Source organism: Perognathus longimembris, chromosome 25 (genome assembly GCF_023159225.1).
Source record: "Perognathus longimembris pacificus isolate PPM17 chromosome 25, ASM2315922v1, whole genome shotgun sequence".
NCBI lineage: Eukaryota > Metazoa > Chordata > Mammalia > Rodentia > Heteromyidae > Perognathus > Perognathus longimembris.
In genome coordinates, this window is record NC_063185.1 from 19065774 (window position 1) to 19085940 (window position 20167).

At 47.0% G+C, this 20167-nt stretch overlaps 1 protein-coding gene across 7 annotated transcripts in view; it reads right to left on the reverse strand.

The window, feature by feature from the left end:
* Ebf1 (EBF transcription factor 1) overlaps window positions 1-20167 on the reverse strand; it is a 381892-nt gene that overhangs the window by 91117 nt on the left and 270608 nt on the right. For 5 of the 7 annotated variants that reach the window (XM_048334365.1, XM_048334366.1, XM_048334362.1 and 2 more), the window contains one exon: window positions 825-958. In XM_048334365.1, the coding sequence (XP_048190322.1) occupies window positions 825-958 (134 nt within the window). The remainder of the gene's footprint in view (window positions 1-824; window positions 959-20167) is intronic. The other 2 variants (XM_048334364.1, XM_048334361.1) reach the window with 1 other exon arrangement.

The following is a 20167-nucleotide window of genomic DNA, read 5'->3' on the forward strand; positions in this document are numbered from 1 at the left end:
AGACAGCATATAGCATACAGCATGACACAATGCAGCCTAGCGGTTAATATGATCACTTCAGAAGCAAGTGGGGTTGAGAGGACTAAGACACAGGGGTCTCTTGGAGCCCTAACACACATTTTCTCTCCCCGCACGGTGAGCTGAAAGCGAGGCGTGTCTGCGAAGGCCGGTTAGAGTTCTGAGCTCGGCTCAGAATCCAAGAAGCAGAGTCTGTCTGCGACAGTGCCATTCGCGTCGCACGGTCCCCAGCCGGTGCGGACGATGGCCACCCAGGCCGGATGGCAGGTTCCAGCCACGCACGGGTAGGAGGCAGCTGCCGTCCCACGGGCGCTACAAACACGGAGTGTCTGCGCGCGTGCACTGCTGCCCTCTTCCGGATCCTCCCAGTGAGCCGCCTGCCCTCTGATGACGCGTCCTCCCCCCACCCGGGCCTACCGCCATCCACCAGGCCGAGCGGATGCCGCCTACTCCACCCATCACTACCCGGCTCAAGTGTGGGTGGCCTTTCCTCTCTACTCCCTGATGGCATGTCTCCCTCCTGAGTCCCGACGGACACCGCGACCTCCGCCCTTCAGAGGATGGGTTGCCACACGTAACCCCCCCGCAGTGCTCGCGGCCACAGGATCGAGGTCATCCCGGTAGCAAGTGCTGCCTGCTGGGAAACTCAGTCCACCGCTCCTATTCCCCCCAGAGTTGCACAGACCGGAGCCGGCCCACCCAGAGCGGCACCACGGAATTTTTACACATCCTATTAGAAATTCAAGGATAGACAGTGCCTTCAAGTAGACCAAGCTATTAGATATTAATGTTCAGACAACACCTACCTCACTCCAGACCAGCATGGTGCCGAAGATGACCTGCAACCCATCAAAGAAATTGTCTCCTATGATGATCACAGTCGCGCCTCCCGTCGTCCATCCTTCACTGGGGCTGATGGCTTTGATACAGGGAGTAGCTGCTTTTCAACACACATGAAACAGAGAAAGAATCCACTGTTAGAACCAAACTTTAATGATGGGAGACTTGAGAAAAAGGAAAAAAAAAATCTTTTATCTTTTCACTCACAGAAAGCTCCCTCAAGCATCTCAGCAATTCCCGGCTATATATTGGGACCAGAAATCGAAGGGTGCCCCTTTATTTCTTTAAGGCATCCTTTTTATTGTTTCTATTAAGATATACCTATATATATACACATATTACTCAACATTTCATCAAATTTGAAGCCTTATAAGACAGAGCACGAGCGTAAAATTGAACCTGTGAAATTAGTACTAGAGATTTAAAATAAAACAGATGACTCTTTGGAATGTATTAGAAATTTTATGGAATTTCTTGATAATTGAATCTGTCTCCCAGAAAACCAACACACTTTTAGATAAACATTTCTGTCCAATGAGCAGCCAGGAAAAAGAAGAAGGTGGAGCAGGAAGGAGTCTTGTGCTAAACATTCTGTCTGTTATCCTAACATAGCCAACTTGTCCTCATTAAAAATGAATACTTTTGCATGTGTGGCCCAGCAGGGGGGGGTTGACCCCAGGGACTCACACTTCTGCTCAAGGCTGGTGCTCTACCACTTGAGCCATCCCCTCACTTCTGGCTTTTTGCTGGTTAACTGGGGGTGAAATTCTGTTGGATTTTCTATGGGTGGCTTCCAACTGTGATCCTCAGATCTCAGCCTCCGGAGTCACTAGGATGACAGGCCTGAGCTGCTAGCACCTGGCTGGAATTCTTCAAAAGCCATACTATGGATCTTATTTTTACAGACTCCAAGAGGGAGGGTCAGGCAGGGAAAATGTTGCAGTCAAAATTTGGTGGCGCCACCAAGACCTCCCACGAACTCCTCTTCCTTGTGCTTCTCAGACTCAAAATCCTAGGAGTGACTTTTCTTGAGATTGTGTATCTCTCCCCTTTCCATTGTCACTGGCCCCTGGAAATGGGAACTCATTTGCAAACAATGATTCCCTCCAGATCGGGACCGCGCAACCGGGAACGAACATGGCACACTTCCAACAGCGCGGCCTATGTGGAACTGTCGAGTTATATTTGGGGAATCTGAGGGCACACCCCGGTACCGCCGGGGACCCTTAACTCCACCACGCCATGCTGCCCTTCTTACGATTCCTCTTATGAAAAGCAGTACAGCGAAATTCTAAAGCCAAGGAGAAGTTGTGCAAGAAGAGAGAGAATGAGCCCCTCCCCTTTAATAAAACATTGATTAAGTATTACACATTGACTTTCGAGGCACTGATGCCAATGAGAACACTAGTTCATGTTAACAGAGTGGAGGTGGGGGGGAGAGACTGGCAAAAAAAAGGAAAAGTAATTGTTTGACTTTGTCAAATTTGGCAAATGTCCTGCTTGAACTTTTGCAAGAAGGAAGGAAAACACGAAGCCCATTCCAGTGGGACCGTTACTCACGTGCCACCACGCAAACAAGGACAAGGGGTTGGTTTTGATCCAAATTAATCTTTTAAAACATTGCACAGAAAAGTTTGGAAATATCCAAACTAAACATTTCACATTGGCTGAACTCAGAGCAACAGAATCTGCCACTAAAACAAGACAGCTCAGGCTGACTGCTAGCCTGCATTTTAGCCCAAACAAAATAATTAATCAAGAAAATGCGAAGGAGGCCTGAGTTCAAAATTCCTGTCCATTTTTTTTTACTTATGTTATGGGGGGGGACGGGTTGTGACGAATGTACCACAGACATATGACTTGTTCTTAAACAAAGGCTTGAAGATAAAAATAAGAATACGTGATGTATTCCTCAACCAGTGGTAAAAAAAAAAAAATCACATATAATTTCACACATAATTTCAAGAAATTTGTAAGGGAACTAAATAGTGTTTAAAAACGGTATTAAAAACTCTCTTTTGGTGGGCTGGGGATATAGCCTAGTGGCAAGAGTGCCTGCCTCGGATACACGAGGCCCTAGGTTCGATTCCCCAGCACCACATATACAGAAAACGGCCAGAAGCGGCGCTGTGGCTCAAGTGGCAGAGTGCTAGCCTTGAGCGGGAAGAAGCCAGGGACAGTGCTCAGGCCCTGAGTCCAAGGCCCAGGACTGGCCAAAAAAAAAAAAAAAAAAAAAAGAATAAAAACTCTCTTTTGTTAAAAAAAAAAAAGCAGTTAGAAAACATTTTGTTAATAGCCTCAGGTCTTGATTTTTTAAATAAGTAACTCAATATACTTAGTTGCAACAGTGAAATAACGAACTTGTTGCTACCTCCTCAGATACTTCTGAGAAACGCTGAGTGTTGAGTTATCTGAACTGTCCATTTGCATCTTATTTAACAGAGAATCTTAGAACCCATGACTCTGAGACCACCCATACCAACTCAAAATGGCCTCTGTGATTATTATGCGTTTGAACTTGGGGGTTTCTGTTAATATCTTTAGTTTTAAGTCATGTGATCATATTCATTTAGATAAAAGAGTTTCTCCCAGGCTCACTGTAACACAAAAAGGAGGTAGACATGTGTTTGCACACCTCAGAGCAAGTGTCCTACATGAAAGGCTTTATAAAAGCAGGCTCAAAACCTGCTGGCCTTCCATGTAACCCCGCCTCCCCCGTCTCTCTGCCTCTCTCTCTCTCTCTCTCTCTCTCTCTCTCTCTCTCTCTCTCTCTCTCTCTCTCTCTCTCTCCATCCTCTCTGTGTGTGCAGGTGCACTTCTAAACACTTCCTGATGAAAGTAGTAACATTTTCAAACTTGTGATCAGCTGTTCCGACCTAAGTTACAGGTCAACGAGTCTGAGGGAAGACTTCATCGAGCGATAACCTAATGAGGAAAATAACACATAGCATCTCCTTTTCAGGTGGTTGGAGAAGGAAGCCCGGCAGACAGCACCCGGGGGAGAGGAAGAGGGAAGGGTGCTATCCTCAGTCTTCCGAGGTCCACCCGGGAAGTTCCCACCGTCGCTGGTTTGGCAGGTGTCACGGGCAGCTCTTTCTAAGGGTAGACCTCAAGGGTTCACCTATGCGATCATCTTCGTCTATAGAAGAAGCTCTGGGCTAATTCCCCACGGGCACGTTGGGAAAATACGGAGAGGGAGGAGTGAATGCTCCTGGCGTGTAAAATCTGGGGTCAGGCATAGGAGAGTCACAGCGGAGCCCGGACAGGTCCCCTCCAGTGAGGAGCTCCGATATGCCAGAAATACAAATGCAGGCCACAGCTCAGGAGGCCAGCCGGGCGCGGAGGGCGCGTGACAGTGACAGGAAGCCACGGGGAAGGCTTCGGAGCTTGGCCCGGCGTGTCCGGCTCAGGAAGACGGCAGGGGACCAACGCCAGCCCTTGGGAATCCACACGAGGCAAGCCCACTAAGGTCCTGGCTTCTTGGCACACCTGCGCGCACGTGCACACACACACACACACACACACACACACACACACACACGGTGCCAGTGTTGAGGCTTGGACTCAGGGTCTGGGCACTATACCTGGACTACTTTGCTCAAGGCTAGCACTCTACTACTTGAGTTTACTTCTGGCTTCTTGGTGGTTAATTTGAGATAAGAATCTCTTCTTGCTCAGGTTGGCTCAGAACTGTGATCCTCAGATCTCAGCCTCTTGAGTCGCTGGCATGAGCTAGCAGCACCAAGCTCAATATATTTTCAAATATATAGAGTCTAGATGCAGAATTTATGGGCTGATTTTAATTCATAGGCTGTTTTTACACTTTTACCCTGATCACAAACTAAGAAGATAAGGAAGGACTTGTAGTCGTGGCCAAAGCTAGAAACGTCCCAGTGTTTGCTGCAGTACGGACTACAAGACTCACGTGATAGTTGAACCCAAAAGGGACGTGGGTACAGAAATTATAGAACAACCAGCTTATAAAATACCAAGAATTTCATGAGGGTAGATGAGAAAAAATTCTACCCACTGACATGGGAAGATGTCAAAATATGTTACTAAGTGGGGGGAGGCAATTTGTAGACTGATACTAGTGTGATTCTGCCTATTTATTCTTAAGTGACACAGGGTGTACCCTACACATGTTGTGTGTGTGTGTGTGTGTGTGTGTGTGTGTGCAGTTACATGTGAACAGATGTGCTAGACAAAGATGTGCAAGCAAGGATGTGTAGCAGGTGTCCCACCGTGGGTTGATCTTGATGTGACCATCCAAGGAGATGATTAAGTTTTAGTCTATCGCTATTTCTGTGGGTGGATCCTTTATTTTTTTCACTGAGTATATATTAGGGCAGCAGGTTTTAATAAGAAGAAATGACAGCCGAACGCTTGATAACAGCTGTACTGTTTTAAAGATTTAAACCAAGATGGAAAACCAACCAACCACCAATGGCCAACTGTGCTCAAACTCTGAGCCTCTCCTTGCCCCTTCTTTTCTGGAGTGAGTATTGTTTGGGGGCTCAGAGAATACCCAGAGAAGACAGGGACGTTCCTTTCATACCCAGAGAAAAGCAGAGAGAAGGCATAGAAAGATCACTGTCTTTAATATTCACAGTAAATGGATGCATTCAATGCAATTAGAGAGGAGAAAAGATTTACAAGAGTTCAATTCAAGCCCAGAGATGCAGCCATCAATATACATTCTGGCCCCCAGAAGATAGTATGGAATGAGGGCACGAGAAGGTGTATTTGAGTACAAAATGCTTTTCACCAGTAAATTCTTGATTTAATTCATTTAAAAAAAAGATTCTTTCTCCCTTACCAATGAATTTTTTTCACCTTCTATCTACAAGGACAAGGAGATAATTTCTAGTTCTAAATTTCATTAGAAATAAAAAGTTGGGGCTATTCCTTGTTGCTTGTCTCTTTGCTTCACTCTCTTCCCCCACTCCTCACCAGCCACCAAAGTAGAGATTTTCCTTCCTTCAAACTATGACAATAACATGATTACCCCACCAGTTTAGCATAATGGCTCCGAGACGCTCCTGGCACATTGCAGAGTTAAAGTGGAAATTATTAGGTAGCTCTTCTTTGTTATAGTAATGATCACTCCACAAATAAAAGCTCTTCTCCCAAAGGTACTGCGAGGCACAAAATGCTAATTCTGAAGATTATGTGTGTGCTTTTATTAAATATTACTATGCCCTGCCTGTTGGAGGGCTTCTCTGCTCTGATTGTTTTATGAGTACCGTGTTAATGTCATTCTCGTCTTGCTAGCAGCAGGCACACATACATATTAGCGTTTGGATGAGAGTTGATCAAAGGCCACGTGCTGGGGGAATTGCTGAGAAAACACGGACAAGCGATAAAAATCTAACAGATTAATTGGTTTAAATTTCATTTCAGGGTGTTGAACTTTGGCTTGGAACTTTAATACTACACCGTGAGTCAGGGCCTAATTACCAGGTTTCCAATTTGCTTCTGAACAATGGTCCTGGCGAGAAGGAAAAAGAGAGGGAAGAATTATTTAAAAAAAAAAAAAAAAAAAAAGGTTGGATGGGGGCGGGGGGGAACAGAAAAGAAAAGAACTTGCTCTGCCTCCCCATACATATGTAACAACTCACGTTGTATGTGCAGGTAATTGTAGCACGGACATAGAGGTCTATAACCGCTCGCCCCAGATAGCTTCAGAGGGCAGGGGAAATCGCAGGTACCCTGAACAGCTGGGAATTTTCTGATTTACGGAATCGATGTTACGCGATCCGAGTGCCTTCACACTCAGAGCCGAGGCAGCATCGGGTGGAATTTGTTAGCAAGGTGAATTTATAAGCTGAGCCTCCAATAGAAATGATCTATTTCATTGATAGAAAGCCAGGGCCAGGAGGGCCATGTTTACCTTGGGGTTTATGGGTGGCCTTGGGAATAAGGGTTAATTGAGCTCAGAGGTGCCTGCCCATTGAGGTGAATTAGTGGTGTAGATACAGTAGCAGCAGGGGCTTGTTTTTGCCTCTGAGATCTCTTTGTGCTCCGATCAATACCTCACTTGTTTGGTATCGCTGTAGAGATGACCCAAGTCCAACATTTATCATATCTCATCCTCCAAACGAGGCTTGGGCGACAGTCGAGGCCCCATTAGGGAAGTCTAATTAGAGGTGCATTGACTATGTTTTATTTTTTAACCCATTCCTGTGTGTGTGTGTGTGTGTGTGTGTGTGTGTGTGTGTGTGAGAGAGAGAGAGAGAGAGAGAGAGAGAGAGATTGTGTGTGTAAAAAGACAGGGAGAAGATATTCTTAATCAGTTGGTAAAAGGCACACACTTTAACATCTGTAATCCTACTCTGATCTCACAATGAGATTCTGCTTGGATGTAGCAGAGGCCATGCTCCCATTTCCAGTGCCCGTAGCCCACGCCCCCACTCTCTTTTTGCCAGTGTCCTGTGACTATTGCCGAAGACCGAGAGGTTCTGCAAAGCAGGGAACCTGAACTGCAAGGAAAATGGAGGTGCAGGCACCATACCACCCTTTCCCGCTTGAGTGAAGACGGATGCACACACAGGATGTGAGTTCTAATGTGTGGAATATTAGACTGTCTGAAAACAGCAAGGGCTCCGTATCTGTCAGTCACCCAGTCTTGGAACCTGTCTAAGGATGTCATCCCCACAGTTGGGGGGCGGGGGGGGGGTGGACAGGAAGTACCTACTTGTGTGATGTTTTTGTGTGCTTGTGTTTCTTTTTTTCAATGTTAATACCAGGGCTTGAAATCAGGGCCTAGGAGATGTCCCAGAGCTCTTCTGGTAGCGCTCTACCACTTCCACTTTTTGGCGGTTCATTGGAGATAAGAGTCTCCTAAACTTCTCTGCCCTGGCTGGTTTTGAACAGCAATCCTCAGACCTCAGCCTCCTCAATCGCTAGGATTACAGGTGTGAATTACTAGTGCCCGCCTCCTATTTGTGGTTTTTTTTTTTTCCTCACAACATGCTAGGTGCCCAGGAGGCTGATTTTTATTGTCATTGGGTGCCCAACTTGTTAACAAGAGTTTATGTATCCATTAAGATACCCAACACTCTCCCATTGTAAACATTTCCTAAGAACGTCCTGTTCAGCATAGTTAGACTTAGCATCAGCCCTTCTAATGTAGAGTTTTTCTTTTTCTTTTTTTAAAAATATTTCCATTCTCCTGGAATAAATGCTAATGCGACATATTTAATTTCTCAGTCAGAGGAACTGACTTTATTATTGTGAACTTAACTTTTGGGATTTATCAGCAAACATTGGGAAACCCCTGCATGGGGCTCCTTCCTATGGGAATTTTTAACCTCCTAAAACCTTAGCCCTTTCTCCCTGTTATCTTGTTGTTTCGGAGAATGTCATATTTGATAGCAGGGCCACCAAGAAACCCCACATAAAATTCATATACAGAATCTGCTTCTCTGGATCAAGCTCAACAACTGGTTTAGCTAGGGGTTTGTATTGTTGTTTTGTTTTGAATGAAATGGTGATGCCTTCCCCCCAACTTCTCATGGCTCAGTAATACCAAAACCCACCTCCTTTGATCTAATCAGACAGCTGCTAGGCCAAACGCAGAAAGAACAGAGCCCATGCCACCAGCTGGAAGACCAGCCATCGAGGTCTCCTCCACGTACACAGCGCAGGTCTGTTCCGAGGCTCTCCACCTCCAGCAGCTCTGGAGGCTGACTTCCCTCCCACAGTGGTGGGTCCAGTCCACTGTCCCTGCATCTAGCCAACCAACGAGACGCCACCAGCAACCAAAGAAATCTGACACTGTCCTCACTCAAGCGGTAGCAGTCTTGGTGAGACAGGCTGTTGCTTCAACTTGAGTTACCAGAAGCTTCATTTCTGCCTTCTTTTATCCTCTTCAGTAATTGCATTATGCAGTTAAGCATTTTATTGTTTATTAGGGTTTTTATTTTGTTTTGTTATTGGTCTACATTTATTGCCCTGTCCACTAGGAGATGTAGATGTTACGCTGCAAAGGATCATGCATCATATATATATATGCCCGCCTCTTCCCCCTACCTTCCTCCTCTCCCTCTCGCCTCCCTCTGTGTGTGTGTGTGTGTGTACATGTGCACGCGTGTGTGTGTGCGGTGTTTTCACTTGAAAGAGAAATGTAAGCCATGATATAGAGATTTCTCAATACCAGATGCAATTAAAGCTCTTAAATATTAAATGAGGAGATTGCGAATTTCAAGTGTTTTTCATCCTTTATTCCAAAGTGACTTCATTTGGCAAGAAATCCCTTTGCTTTGACAGCATTAATGGCTTTCATAGAAAAAGAAGGAGAGGAGGAAAAAAATTCACCATCACTAGATGGAAGCGTGGTTCTACTGTCCATCTGCAAGGCAGGGGTACCCTGGTGGCAGACATACAGGGATGGGGTCTAAGCCCCCATTGCGAATGACAGACCACCCCTCCACCCTACATACTTCCTGTTTACTTCACAGCCTTCTCAACAGTCAGTGAGCATAGCACCCCAGCAAGGGAGACACAGAAATGCCATCACCACTATTTTTTATCATCAGCAGTGTTCCAGGGAAATGTTTCTTGTTTTCTGGGTTGATATATCTAAAATCCAGAACTTCGTTCTGGTTTTCACTATGCAGGGTTATTTAGCAATTCACTGGTTAAAAATAATAATAATAAATCTTGACATTTTGATGTCACTGTAACTTCTAAATTGCACTTGAAAGATTTGTTGAAGGCTTTTTGATTTAATGACACACAACAGAGCATTGTTTCATAATATGCAAAAATTGTTTGTTAAATATACTGTAGAAGCTCAGAATTTTATTACTCAAGGAGGTACGAATGCAATGTTTTTCATCTCATGTTTGATCTGAGAAATCCAAAATTAAAATATATAAAATATTAATCCTAGAAGAGCTAAAAGCAAATGTTTCTATCACCTCCCCCCTCTCTCTCCCTCCCTCTCTCTCTCTTTCTTTCTCTCTCTCTTTCCCTATGACTGTCAATCACTCCATTGCAAAGCAATACAGAAAAAAAAAACTGTTAAGAAGAGGGGGGAATGAACCCTGAGAATGAATTATTCATGGGTCCATTTGTGGTGTTTGTTGAAACAATAGTAAATTCACTTGCCTCTGATTATATAATAAGCACATAATTCTCTTCTCCCTAACAAGGAAAGCCTTCATGTACAAAAATATTTACAGCCCAATTCTCCTCATTCTACTATTGGAAGAAAAGTTTGAGAAATGAAAGCCAGAGAAGAAAAGGAAACAAAAATAATCTCCCTACAATGGAATCCTGATATTATGAAAAGGGGAAACCATTTGCAGCTTTAAATATGAAAAAAAAAACACAATAAGCCACAAAACTAAAAAGAAAAAAACAAAAGCACGTAACTGCTTCTTCAAGAGATAGTCGACTCTTTACACACAAGGACAGATCATAAAGTCAAATATGAGCAAGTCTAGTGGGAAGTCCACATTGCTCCTCTTGGCTGGAGTGGTGGATCTCACAGGCCTTGATCCCGCGTGTAGGACTCTCCAGATGGCCATACAGGAATCGGCCCAATAGGATTAAACCTTTATGCCCAATGCGGCTCCATCTGTTCACCAAGGTTTGCCTTTTCTTATCTGAATTTGAATGTTTAGGACTGCAAGCAGGACTAACACTACACCATTAAAAACATAGATGTGTGCAGGTAATTTGACACTGGATTAGTCTCAGTTGATGTTATCTTTATCTTTTTTCTAGAAAAGAAAATTTGTCAGAATTCAACTAAGAAGAAATGTAAAAGCATGCAGAATGTACAATGTTTTCAGTTCTGTTTTATTTTGTTTTGGTTAGAGTGTTTTGTCTTTCCCTTTCTATTGAACTATAGAACTTAATGCACTGTCATTTAGGGATGTAGGTCTACAATTGCCACAAAGACTGAAAATAAAGATGTGGCACCTTCTCTACACAGAAAGAAACTATAAGAATAGATAGTCTGGGCTGGGAATGTGGCTTAGTGATAGAGTGCTTGCCTAGCATGCATGAAGCCCTGAGTTCGATTCCTCAGTACTACATATATAGAAAAAAAAATGGTGCTGTGGCTCAAGTGGTAGAGAGCTAACCTTAAGTGAACGAAGTCAGGGACAGTGCCTAGGCTGTGAGTTAAAGCTCTGGGTCTGACAAAACATTAAAAAATGAATTTAATAAACGAAAAACTCATTTTATAAAGGGCAGTGTGTAGCTAAAACTGGTGGCTCACATCAGTAATCCTAGCCACTCAAGAGGCTGAGATCTGAGAATTGAGGTTTGAAGACAGTTCAGGCAAACAGATCCAAGGGATTCTAATTTCCAATTAACAAACAAACAAACAAAAAAGCCAGAACTAGAATGCCAGCCTTGAGCGAAAAAGCTAAGAGCATGAGACCGAGTTCAAACCTTCAGTCCAAGCACACGCACGTGCCCGCACACACGCACACACAGACTCCACGTTGTACGAATGACTGACCCAAGTATGTTTGGTTCTTTTCCATTTCAAGAGGGTTGGCATTAGCCATGATTTGACAAATCAGCCACAGCAATGATCGATCATTTCTACGAAGTCTCCTACGTTCCCAAGGAAGTTGTTCGGCTGTGGTGAGATGGCAGAGCTGTGATTTGGAGCTTCTCCTTGAAGGAAGCGGGCTGATTTTGCTCTGTCCTCCTCTGCACACATCCCTACGGGCAGGGAAGCTGTTTATCCGCTAGAGAAGCTAAGTTCCAGAAGGACGTAAGCCAGGGAGCTACCGGGAAGCCAGGGCTTGGGAGACGGTTCTGGGGCTTCTACCTCCACGATGAAGACCAAGGAAAGAGTCTGGATACTGGGCTTGATGGAAGAGCCCTGGGACAAATTCCCAGACAAGCAACATGAGGATGACCAGTGAGTGAATGAATGAATGAATGAATGAATGAACAAGGGGAATGCATAGGGGACGGGTCTTTTAGAATCCTACTTGGGAGCTGGTTTACAGCAGCAACTCAGATGTGCTCACTGTGTTTGGGGGTAGAAACCACAAGACACAATAGCCTGTGGATCAAAGCCCTAAGAGTATAGGCCCTTAAGGACTCCGAGCCCATGGGCTTCCTGTGGAACCCCTAGTCACACTGCTCTCGCACCTAGGGCACCCCAAATGGTGGGGGTGAGCAGCTAACCAAATAATTTTCCCTACAGAGATTATGTTTAAGGAGTCTCATAAATTGCCCCCCACCCCCCCCCACCCCTAGAGGAGGAAGCATGGTGAACTTCCCATCCCAACTTATCTTTGGTGGTAGGGATGTGTGTTAACATCAATGGCTCCTTCAGCTGACAAGAATTCTAGTCTGGTAATAAGGAGGAGTTCCCCTTCTGAAGGTGGATGACACTAAGGGAGCTCTCTCTAAATCCTCCTCATGACAAAGACATATGCACACAACCTATGTGCACACGTGCACACACACACACACACACACACACACACACAGCCCTAGAGTATGTCCCATATTTTCATCCCTAACAAGGATACTAAAGTCTATGTTCAATATATTGTTTAATCTGCTTTACACGGTTCAGTGGCCCATAGCCACGTGTGACTACTTAAATGTAATGTCGAATATTCAATGAGTCACCCTAGTCACCTAGCCAGTGGGCAGTCACCTCAGCGGCTGGCGACAGGGGAACGGCACAGTGACAGAACCCCTCCATCTTCAAAGAAAGTTCTAGTAGACAGTGCCCATCTTAGAGCCAAGATAAGAAAATCGAGTTTAGAACTCACCCAAGTTACTGTGTGTGGGTACCAGGCACGGTGCTGGGTATAACGAATCTCAAATCCCTGCACCATGTAGCCATGTCAGCTAGGTGCTTATAATGCTAGCTCCTCAGAAGGCTGAGATCTGAGGACCGTGGTTCAAAGCCAGCCCAGGCAGGAAAGTCCGTGCCCTTATCTCCAATGAACTTCCAAAATGCTGGAAGTGGAGCTCTGGCGCAAGTGAGAGGGTGCCAACATAAAGCAGAAAGAGCTAAGGGACAGCACCTCAGCTCCCCAGTTAAAGCCCCAGTGCTGACCCAGAAGAGAACAGCCAGTGTTGGCAGGGCCAGGCTGGAAGGTAGTCAGCGTGGGAAGCGCAGTACAATGGGAGTGGCTGAGATTGTCTCTGAATGTAGAGCTGACACCCCGCCCAGAAGGAGCCCAACTGCTGATCTTGACCTAACTGTTGCCCTTTGAGAAGGTAGACCCAGCACTATCAGCTAAGAGTACAAAGGGAATGTGCAAACCAGAGTATATGTCTAAAAACTCTTTTACATGGTTGACAATTATGAACCTGCTTCACATACCATGCAAATCAGAGTGGAAACCTATACAGGGCTGAAGGCTAATTCCCTTCCATGATCCCAAAGTGCGCAACTTCTACAAATCCTTGGTGAGCCAGGAAACATCTTTGAGCTATTAATTTCCGCAGCCACACCTTGCACGGAGGACTAAACATGAACCCCAACCACAGCCAGTCCTGCTTCTGCTGCCGAAGGCTCCTCACAAAACACATATGCGTGAGATTTTCCCATAAGCCGTTGAGGAGAAGAGCTCTTTGCTCCTGAAGGATTTCTATTGTCATCACGCAAGACAGCACAGAGAGTGGCTCTTTAAGGAACCCGTGTCGTTGAATGTGAGCTGCATCTCGGAATCAACCTAGCCCAACCTTTAATAACGCCCAGTCCCGCTGCATGTTTTTCCCCAAGAGTTCTGCTTCTATTTCTCCCCGTGACTCCAGCTGCTAGGGCTAATGCCAGCGTGAACTTCCACAGCTGAGGCCTTAGCGGATGGGTCCAGTTTCCTCTCCCGCTCACCATCACCTAGGCTGTCTCCAGTGTTTGTGACAGCCCAGATGTTTCCGTGGTGGTGGCTGGTGACGTCACCAGCATGGTCAAGCAGCCATGCGACAAGAGCCACAGCCAGTGAGAACTGGCTGCCATCGCAACCTTACGAGGTACTGACTCACCTTCCTCCAAAATGGCTCTCCAAGGTCGGGGCTACCCTGTAGGATCGTGCAAAGCAAACCCTCGTGCGGGTCTGTCTGTGACACACGCCTGCCGCCTGATTAGTAATCCAAGCTGCACACCCAAACCTAGATTAACCCTCCACGGGGCCTACAAAATCAAGTTCACCTTCTTAAGTCTAGCTGAGCTTCCCAACCTCTCCCACTGAGCAGGCGGCACCGGCAAGCTAACGGGAGGGAGCTCCCGCTCTGCCCTTGAGCTCCGGCGGCTCACGCCTTTAATCCCAGCTACTCGGGAGGGAGGCTGGACTCTGAGCATTCTGGTTAGAAGCCAGCCAAGGCAGACAAGTCTACGAGACTCTCATTTCCAATGAGCCAGCCAAACGCCAGGAGGGGAGGTGTGGCTCAAGTAGTAGAGTGCCCGCCTCGGGTGGATAAAGCCAAGGGAGAGTATCAGGTAGTGGATTTGGGTCCCAGTACCCCCTTATATCCCTCCCCCCCCACAAATTACTTTCATAAGCCTGTTTCTGTCGCTTTAACCGGGGCTAATAAAGAACGAGCCTCGAGAGGTTGTTAGTTTAAAGGAGCTAATCTATGTGCAGAGCTCAGCACAGAGTAGGGAAGGAAGAAATGTGACAGATAAAGAGAAGAAAGGAGGAGGAGAAGACAGCGGAGAGAAAGACAATGGAATGGCGGCAGCAGGCTCTCCTAATCCACCAAACACCCCTAGCGTGTGCCCTACGTTTCTATTTCAGGAAGGTTCTATCACTCACTTCGGCCTGGCCTGATTCTTTTCCTAAAAGGCTCATCTGCTCTGAAGCTAGTTCTTTCCATCCCAACTCTCTGGAGTTGTAAATCCATATTTAATCCATATTTCTTATTCATCTCTCATCTGTTGCACTTTCATTTTGAACTTTCATTTTGTGTGTGTGTGTGTGTGTGTGTGTGTATGTGCGTGTGTATACACATGTATCTATGTCTACAACCAACCCAACACTCCGACCCATCTCTTGGGGACGGGAGCCTTACGCATGCGCATACTGTCAGTGCACTGGCTAGACACAACTCTGTACCTAACTAATGCCTGAGGATTCACTAGCACTATGAAGGGTTTGAAGGGCCTTGTCATACATTTCCTCTATTATTCTTCATATCCATCTCAAGCAGTAGGCTAGCAGATGTTCCTCTTAAATCTGCTTTATAAATGAGGTAGTGGATCTCAATACTCACCCGTGAGTCTTTAGGAGTCTACTTCGATTGCTATAGCCGAACACAACACCCAATCTTTCCTTCAAAGCTGGTGTTGATCTGAAAACGCTGCTCCGTTTGGCTAGAGTATCCACTTAAATTATACAAATACAGCCAAAGTCCCATAAAATCTTAGCGGTACAATTTCTTATCCCCAAGACAGCGAGTGGATATTTTTTAACTTTAAAGAGTAATACTACTTTATTAAGGAAAGTTTTTTCTCTCCCCTTCCACTCCTAAGACACAGACCCATGGCAAAGCTACAGTGAAAGTCTTCCTTCCCTAGTTCCAGGTTCAGAAAATGGTATCCTAACATAACACTACAGGCGCCAGCTCGAACACAGGCGGGCTGAACGCACCGCCACACCCTCCAGCTCAGGAGCCCTGCTCGGGTCGCACGCTGGGTTGCTGAACGCACGCGCAGCGTCAGAGCACCTGCCACAGGGAAGGCAACGCTATGGGCCTCACGGGGAGGCGGGCAGGTGCCTCACGGTCGCTCATGCGCAGTCTGGACACTGGCCGTCTCCATGGTGCACGTTCCAGAAACTTGCACAGAAGAGCATCATGGATTAAAAGTAGGTGATCTTGAAACGATACTGTCATATATTCCCCCAACTGCTTTCTCGTTTCTTTTTTAAAAAATGTTTTAGGTATGTTTTCTAAGATAAAGTCTCAGTACACAGGCCGGGCTGGCTCAGAATTTGCTACGCAGACCAAGCTGGCCTTGAGTTCGTGGTCCTTCTGCCTCTGCTTCCTGGGCGCTGTGATTACAGGCGTGCACCGCCATGACTGGCTCCTTCAAGACTTTTTTTCTTCGGAGTAACAAGGATTGAATTCCACAGGCTGTTAGCTAACTAAACCGAGACCATTTAGGATACTGCCAGAGTGAAAAGAAAGGTATGTGAGGTCTGGCTCCCAAATTTATAAAAAAAAAAATTCGTTGTACCAAATAGTTACTGGAAGAGCTCAGTTGGTTTGATGGTTCAGCCAGAAGATTTTAGCAAAGAGAAAGAGAGAGACACTTTTCCTACCAAGAAACGCTGGAGAATCGTGGGGCTGTCTGGGACATGCTCCCCTCATCCGCAGATACTATAGATAAATGCTTGGGTGCACTGTCATTTGGAGAACCCACCGTGCTCAAGACAGACAAGAATGAAAGTCTGAGGGCTGGGGATATGGCCTAGTGGCAAGAGTGCCTGCCTCATATACATACATGAGGCCCTGGATTCAATTCCCCAGCACCACATATACAGAAAACGGCCAGAAGTGGCGCTGTGGCTCAAGCGGCAGAGTGCTAGCCTTGAGCAAAAAGAAGCCAGGGACAGTGCTCAGGCCCTGAGTCCAAGCCCCAGGACTGGCAAAAAAAAAAAAAAAAAAAGAATGAAAGTCTGCACCAACTGTGTTAACCTACTGAATATAGTGCTATCTGTTCGGACTTTACATATACACATATCTTGGCATCTTTATTGCTTTGCTCTGAGGTTGATGCAAGACACTGAAACCGCCTCAGACCTCACACCCTGCCTACGTCCTCTGCGGTAGATGGAGAACATAGTTTTGAACCTCTGGTGTCATGCTGATTACAACCGTCAATTAAATAAGACAGCCACAGAGGAGCATATGTTCTCATATAAAATATTGATTAAGGGCACCAATTGGAATAAACATCTATTAGAACCCGAGTTCTGCTTTCATGTTTACTGGTCAGAGATGTGTTGGGTGGACGCAGATCTATTTCTGCACCTTGTGGCCTGGAGAGTGTGACTTTTGTGTTTCACTTTTCTTTGCCTTCTCTGGTTCCCGTCACATCTGGTTCCCATATCAGGGTTCCCTCTTCCCCCCCCCCCCCCCCCCACCGCCCGCCCATGGCTGACCAGCACGTATGTCTCAGCAGGATTTTAATGGCTGGCCAGTCATTTCCAGCTGACTTGCCAATGGTAGATTGGTCCCCAGACCCGCAGACCTACCTACCAATCCTCAGACTTTCTCTAGCACTTACACAGGTAAAGCCCTTTTTCCCTGAGGATGCTAAACTCATGAGATGGTGTCGTGTTCATCTGATAAGGGTGATGATCACCTAATTTCTATAAAGCTTCCTTTCTGTCCACTGAGTATTTCAGGTTGCAGGGCTGGCACGGGGAGCTTGAGATGGGGCGCCGATAGCGCGATGTGATACCAGGAGCTTTTATCTTAACCCAGAAAAGCTCCTTCCCGTGTGTCCCTGTGCATGCCAACGCATTGCCCTGGGGACTGGGCACAGACCTGGCTTTTCAGTTTCCCTTTGAGAAACGTCGTCAATTCGCTTCCATGGAAGCGGGTTTCGCATTACACGTTCAGAGAGCAGGAGAGCTTCTCTCCATCTCCGAAGCACACTGGCAGGAGATGGCTGAGGGCCGCCCCACCCCCACCCCCGGCTGTCAGCCGCTTGGAGGTGCAAAAGCCGTGCAAACAGCTCCTCTGATAAGCCACCACTGAATCCTAAAAGGAGAGCCTCAGTTTCCCTCGTCAACAGGACCTATAACAGCAGCGCCCTCCCATGGCGGTTAAGAGCATTAGAAGGTCGTGCCAAGTGCTCAGCACTGAACTGGATGCCTCGTGGTTGGGGGAGTTGGGGGGAAAAGAGAAAGACAGAAGGGGTGACATTGGCCAAGATGCCTTGTACTCATAAAATGGCATTGGGGTTGAGACCCCCTTGGAGGAACAACTCGAGAAAATAAATAACAAATAAAGGAATCCATGGCCATCCTAACAGCAAAACCACGTGTCTCCTGCGACACTAGTCTAAAAGCTAGCATTTACTACACTAGGATTTGTGTCAGCCGGATCTACATCCAGGACAAAAAAAGAGAAAGAAATCAACATAAGGAAAATTTCCAAATTTTCCTCAAAACTGGATCTCAGAGGCTGGGGATATAGCCTAGTGGCAAGAGCGCTTGCCTCGTATACATGAGGCCCTGGGTTCAATTCCCCAGCACCGCATATACAGAAAACGGCCAGAAGCGGCGCTGTGGCTCAAGTGGCAGAGTGCTAGCCTTGAGTGGGAAGAAGCCAGGGACAGTGCTCAGGCCCTGAGTTCAAAGCCCAGGACTGGCCAAAAAAAAAAAAACTGGATCTCAGACCTCATCCGTCTTCCCTCGTAGCCAGTGTTTCGCCCTCGCACGCCTTCGAACACGCTTTCTCTCTGCCCCCAAACGCTCTGGACTCCTGGCGGCCTTCACTACACGCTGAGCCACGCCATTTAAAAACCGTTCAGCTCCCCTAACTCTTCAGCGGTGGCCGGGTGCTCTCGTCTCCAGCTCCCTGCATGGCCGGAGCTCCCCCTGTGTACCACCACCACCGCAAGCCCAGCCACTCCGCACGCCATCAGCCCCTCGACACGGTCACAAGGACCCCTGCGCACGTCCTGTGGGCTTCTGCAGTCCGGAGCCGCCCCTCCGTGGGCTCCGGCCTCTGATACGGGCACCGAGGAGTGACGGAGGGCAAAGGACCGGAGGAGAAACCGGAGGCCACCGTAAACCGCTCAGGAGCTAAGCCGAGGAGCTTGCCGGCCACGGCGAACAATCGCCGCTACGCCCACAATGGGTTTCGCACGTGGGAAAGCAACAGCTACGCGGGGGCCCCACTTCCTGGGCTGATCTGACCCCCATTCCGGCAGCAGGCACTCCATTCTCTTGGGGGTTAAAATTAGCACCAGTACGCATCACCCCCCCCCCCTCCCGGAGCGGCTCCAGCCATGCGAGGGCCCAGGTGGGCCTCGCTGGCAGATGTGAAGGTTAGGAGGAAGGGTAGCCACCAGATGAGAAAACACAGCCGCCCGCTTCCGCTTCTGGAAGTGCCAGGACTTCCTGTGTTTAGGCCCCGCTGGCTCCTGGGACCCTACCCCTCCTCCCCCTGAGCATCTGCATCCACACAGTTGCCCCTCTCTCTGTCCTCTGAACTCAAATCCTGTCTGGGAAATGGACGGGGGATCCTCCCCTCGACCACACAATGTCAGCTTTGCTCCGTGTCCAGCGGCGTCGGTGTGAAGGACTCTCACACGCGGCCTGCGAGGAGCCTGGCCAAGGCTCTGTCCTGCCGGGAGTCTTCTGTCCAAAGGGATCTCTGCTGTCTGACTCGCAGACACTACTTGTTTTAAAATGAGAAACAGAGTTAAAGAGTTTGGGCGAGGTTTTGGTCTTGTCGTTAAGTTCTGTTAGGCTATTAAGTCTATCCTAACTGTGGACTAAGCCAATAGCGTTGCTCTTCAAAAACAACAATCTGATTCTTGGAAATTAAGAGAATACGTTCTACTGATTTCTGGTGATTTAGGAGAATTATTACTTCCCCTACCCCTGAAAGCCCCCTCTCAACAGTCTTCCCAACTGTGAAAGCGGGCGGCTCTATAACCACTTGCTCACTCCACGGTATGTATGACTTTCATTTTTATCAATTAACTTTTTCTTTAGTCATGTCCTAAGCAGTAACCTCTGTGAGATCCTGAGATTGTGGAGTCGTGGATAGCTGTATTTGTTTTGCTTCTGAAATAAAATACAGCAATGGGAATGTTTTAATATTGTGTCCATCTCCTAAGAATGCTCTCCACCTGTATGGGAAACACAGGTCTGAAAGTTGACTGCTGAACTTTGAGTGATTACACCCCACATCCTCTCAGCTGAAGGATCTAGGAACACCCAAGCATGGGAGACCGGCTGAAGGCCCAAATGGCTCTTTGGGCCAAACTTACGGCTTCTCCAAACCTCCTGGAACCAACTGTCAGCCTCCTACAGAGAAAGCCTCTGGCGCTAGGCAGTGGCTGTCTGTCTTTGCTGTGAACTGACCGTCATCTTGACATTTTGATCACTGCTGCCTAAGATTATGTTAGTTGGAGAAGTAGAACTCTTAAAAATAAAAAATAAAAAAAGGGCTGGGGATATGGCCTAGTGGCAAGAGTGCTTGCCTCCTATACATGAAGCCTTGGGTTCGATTCCCCAGCACCACATATAAAGAAAACGGCCAGAAGTGGCGCCGTGGCTCAAGTGGCAGAGTGCTAGCCTTGAACAAAAAGAAGCCGGGGACAGTGCTCAGGCCCTGAGTCCAAGCC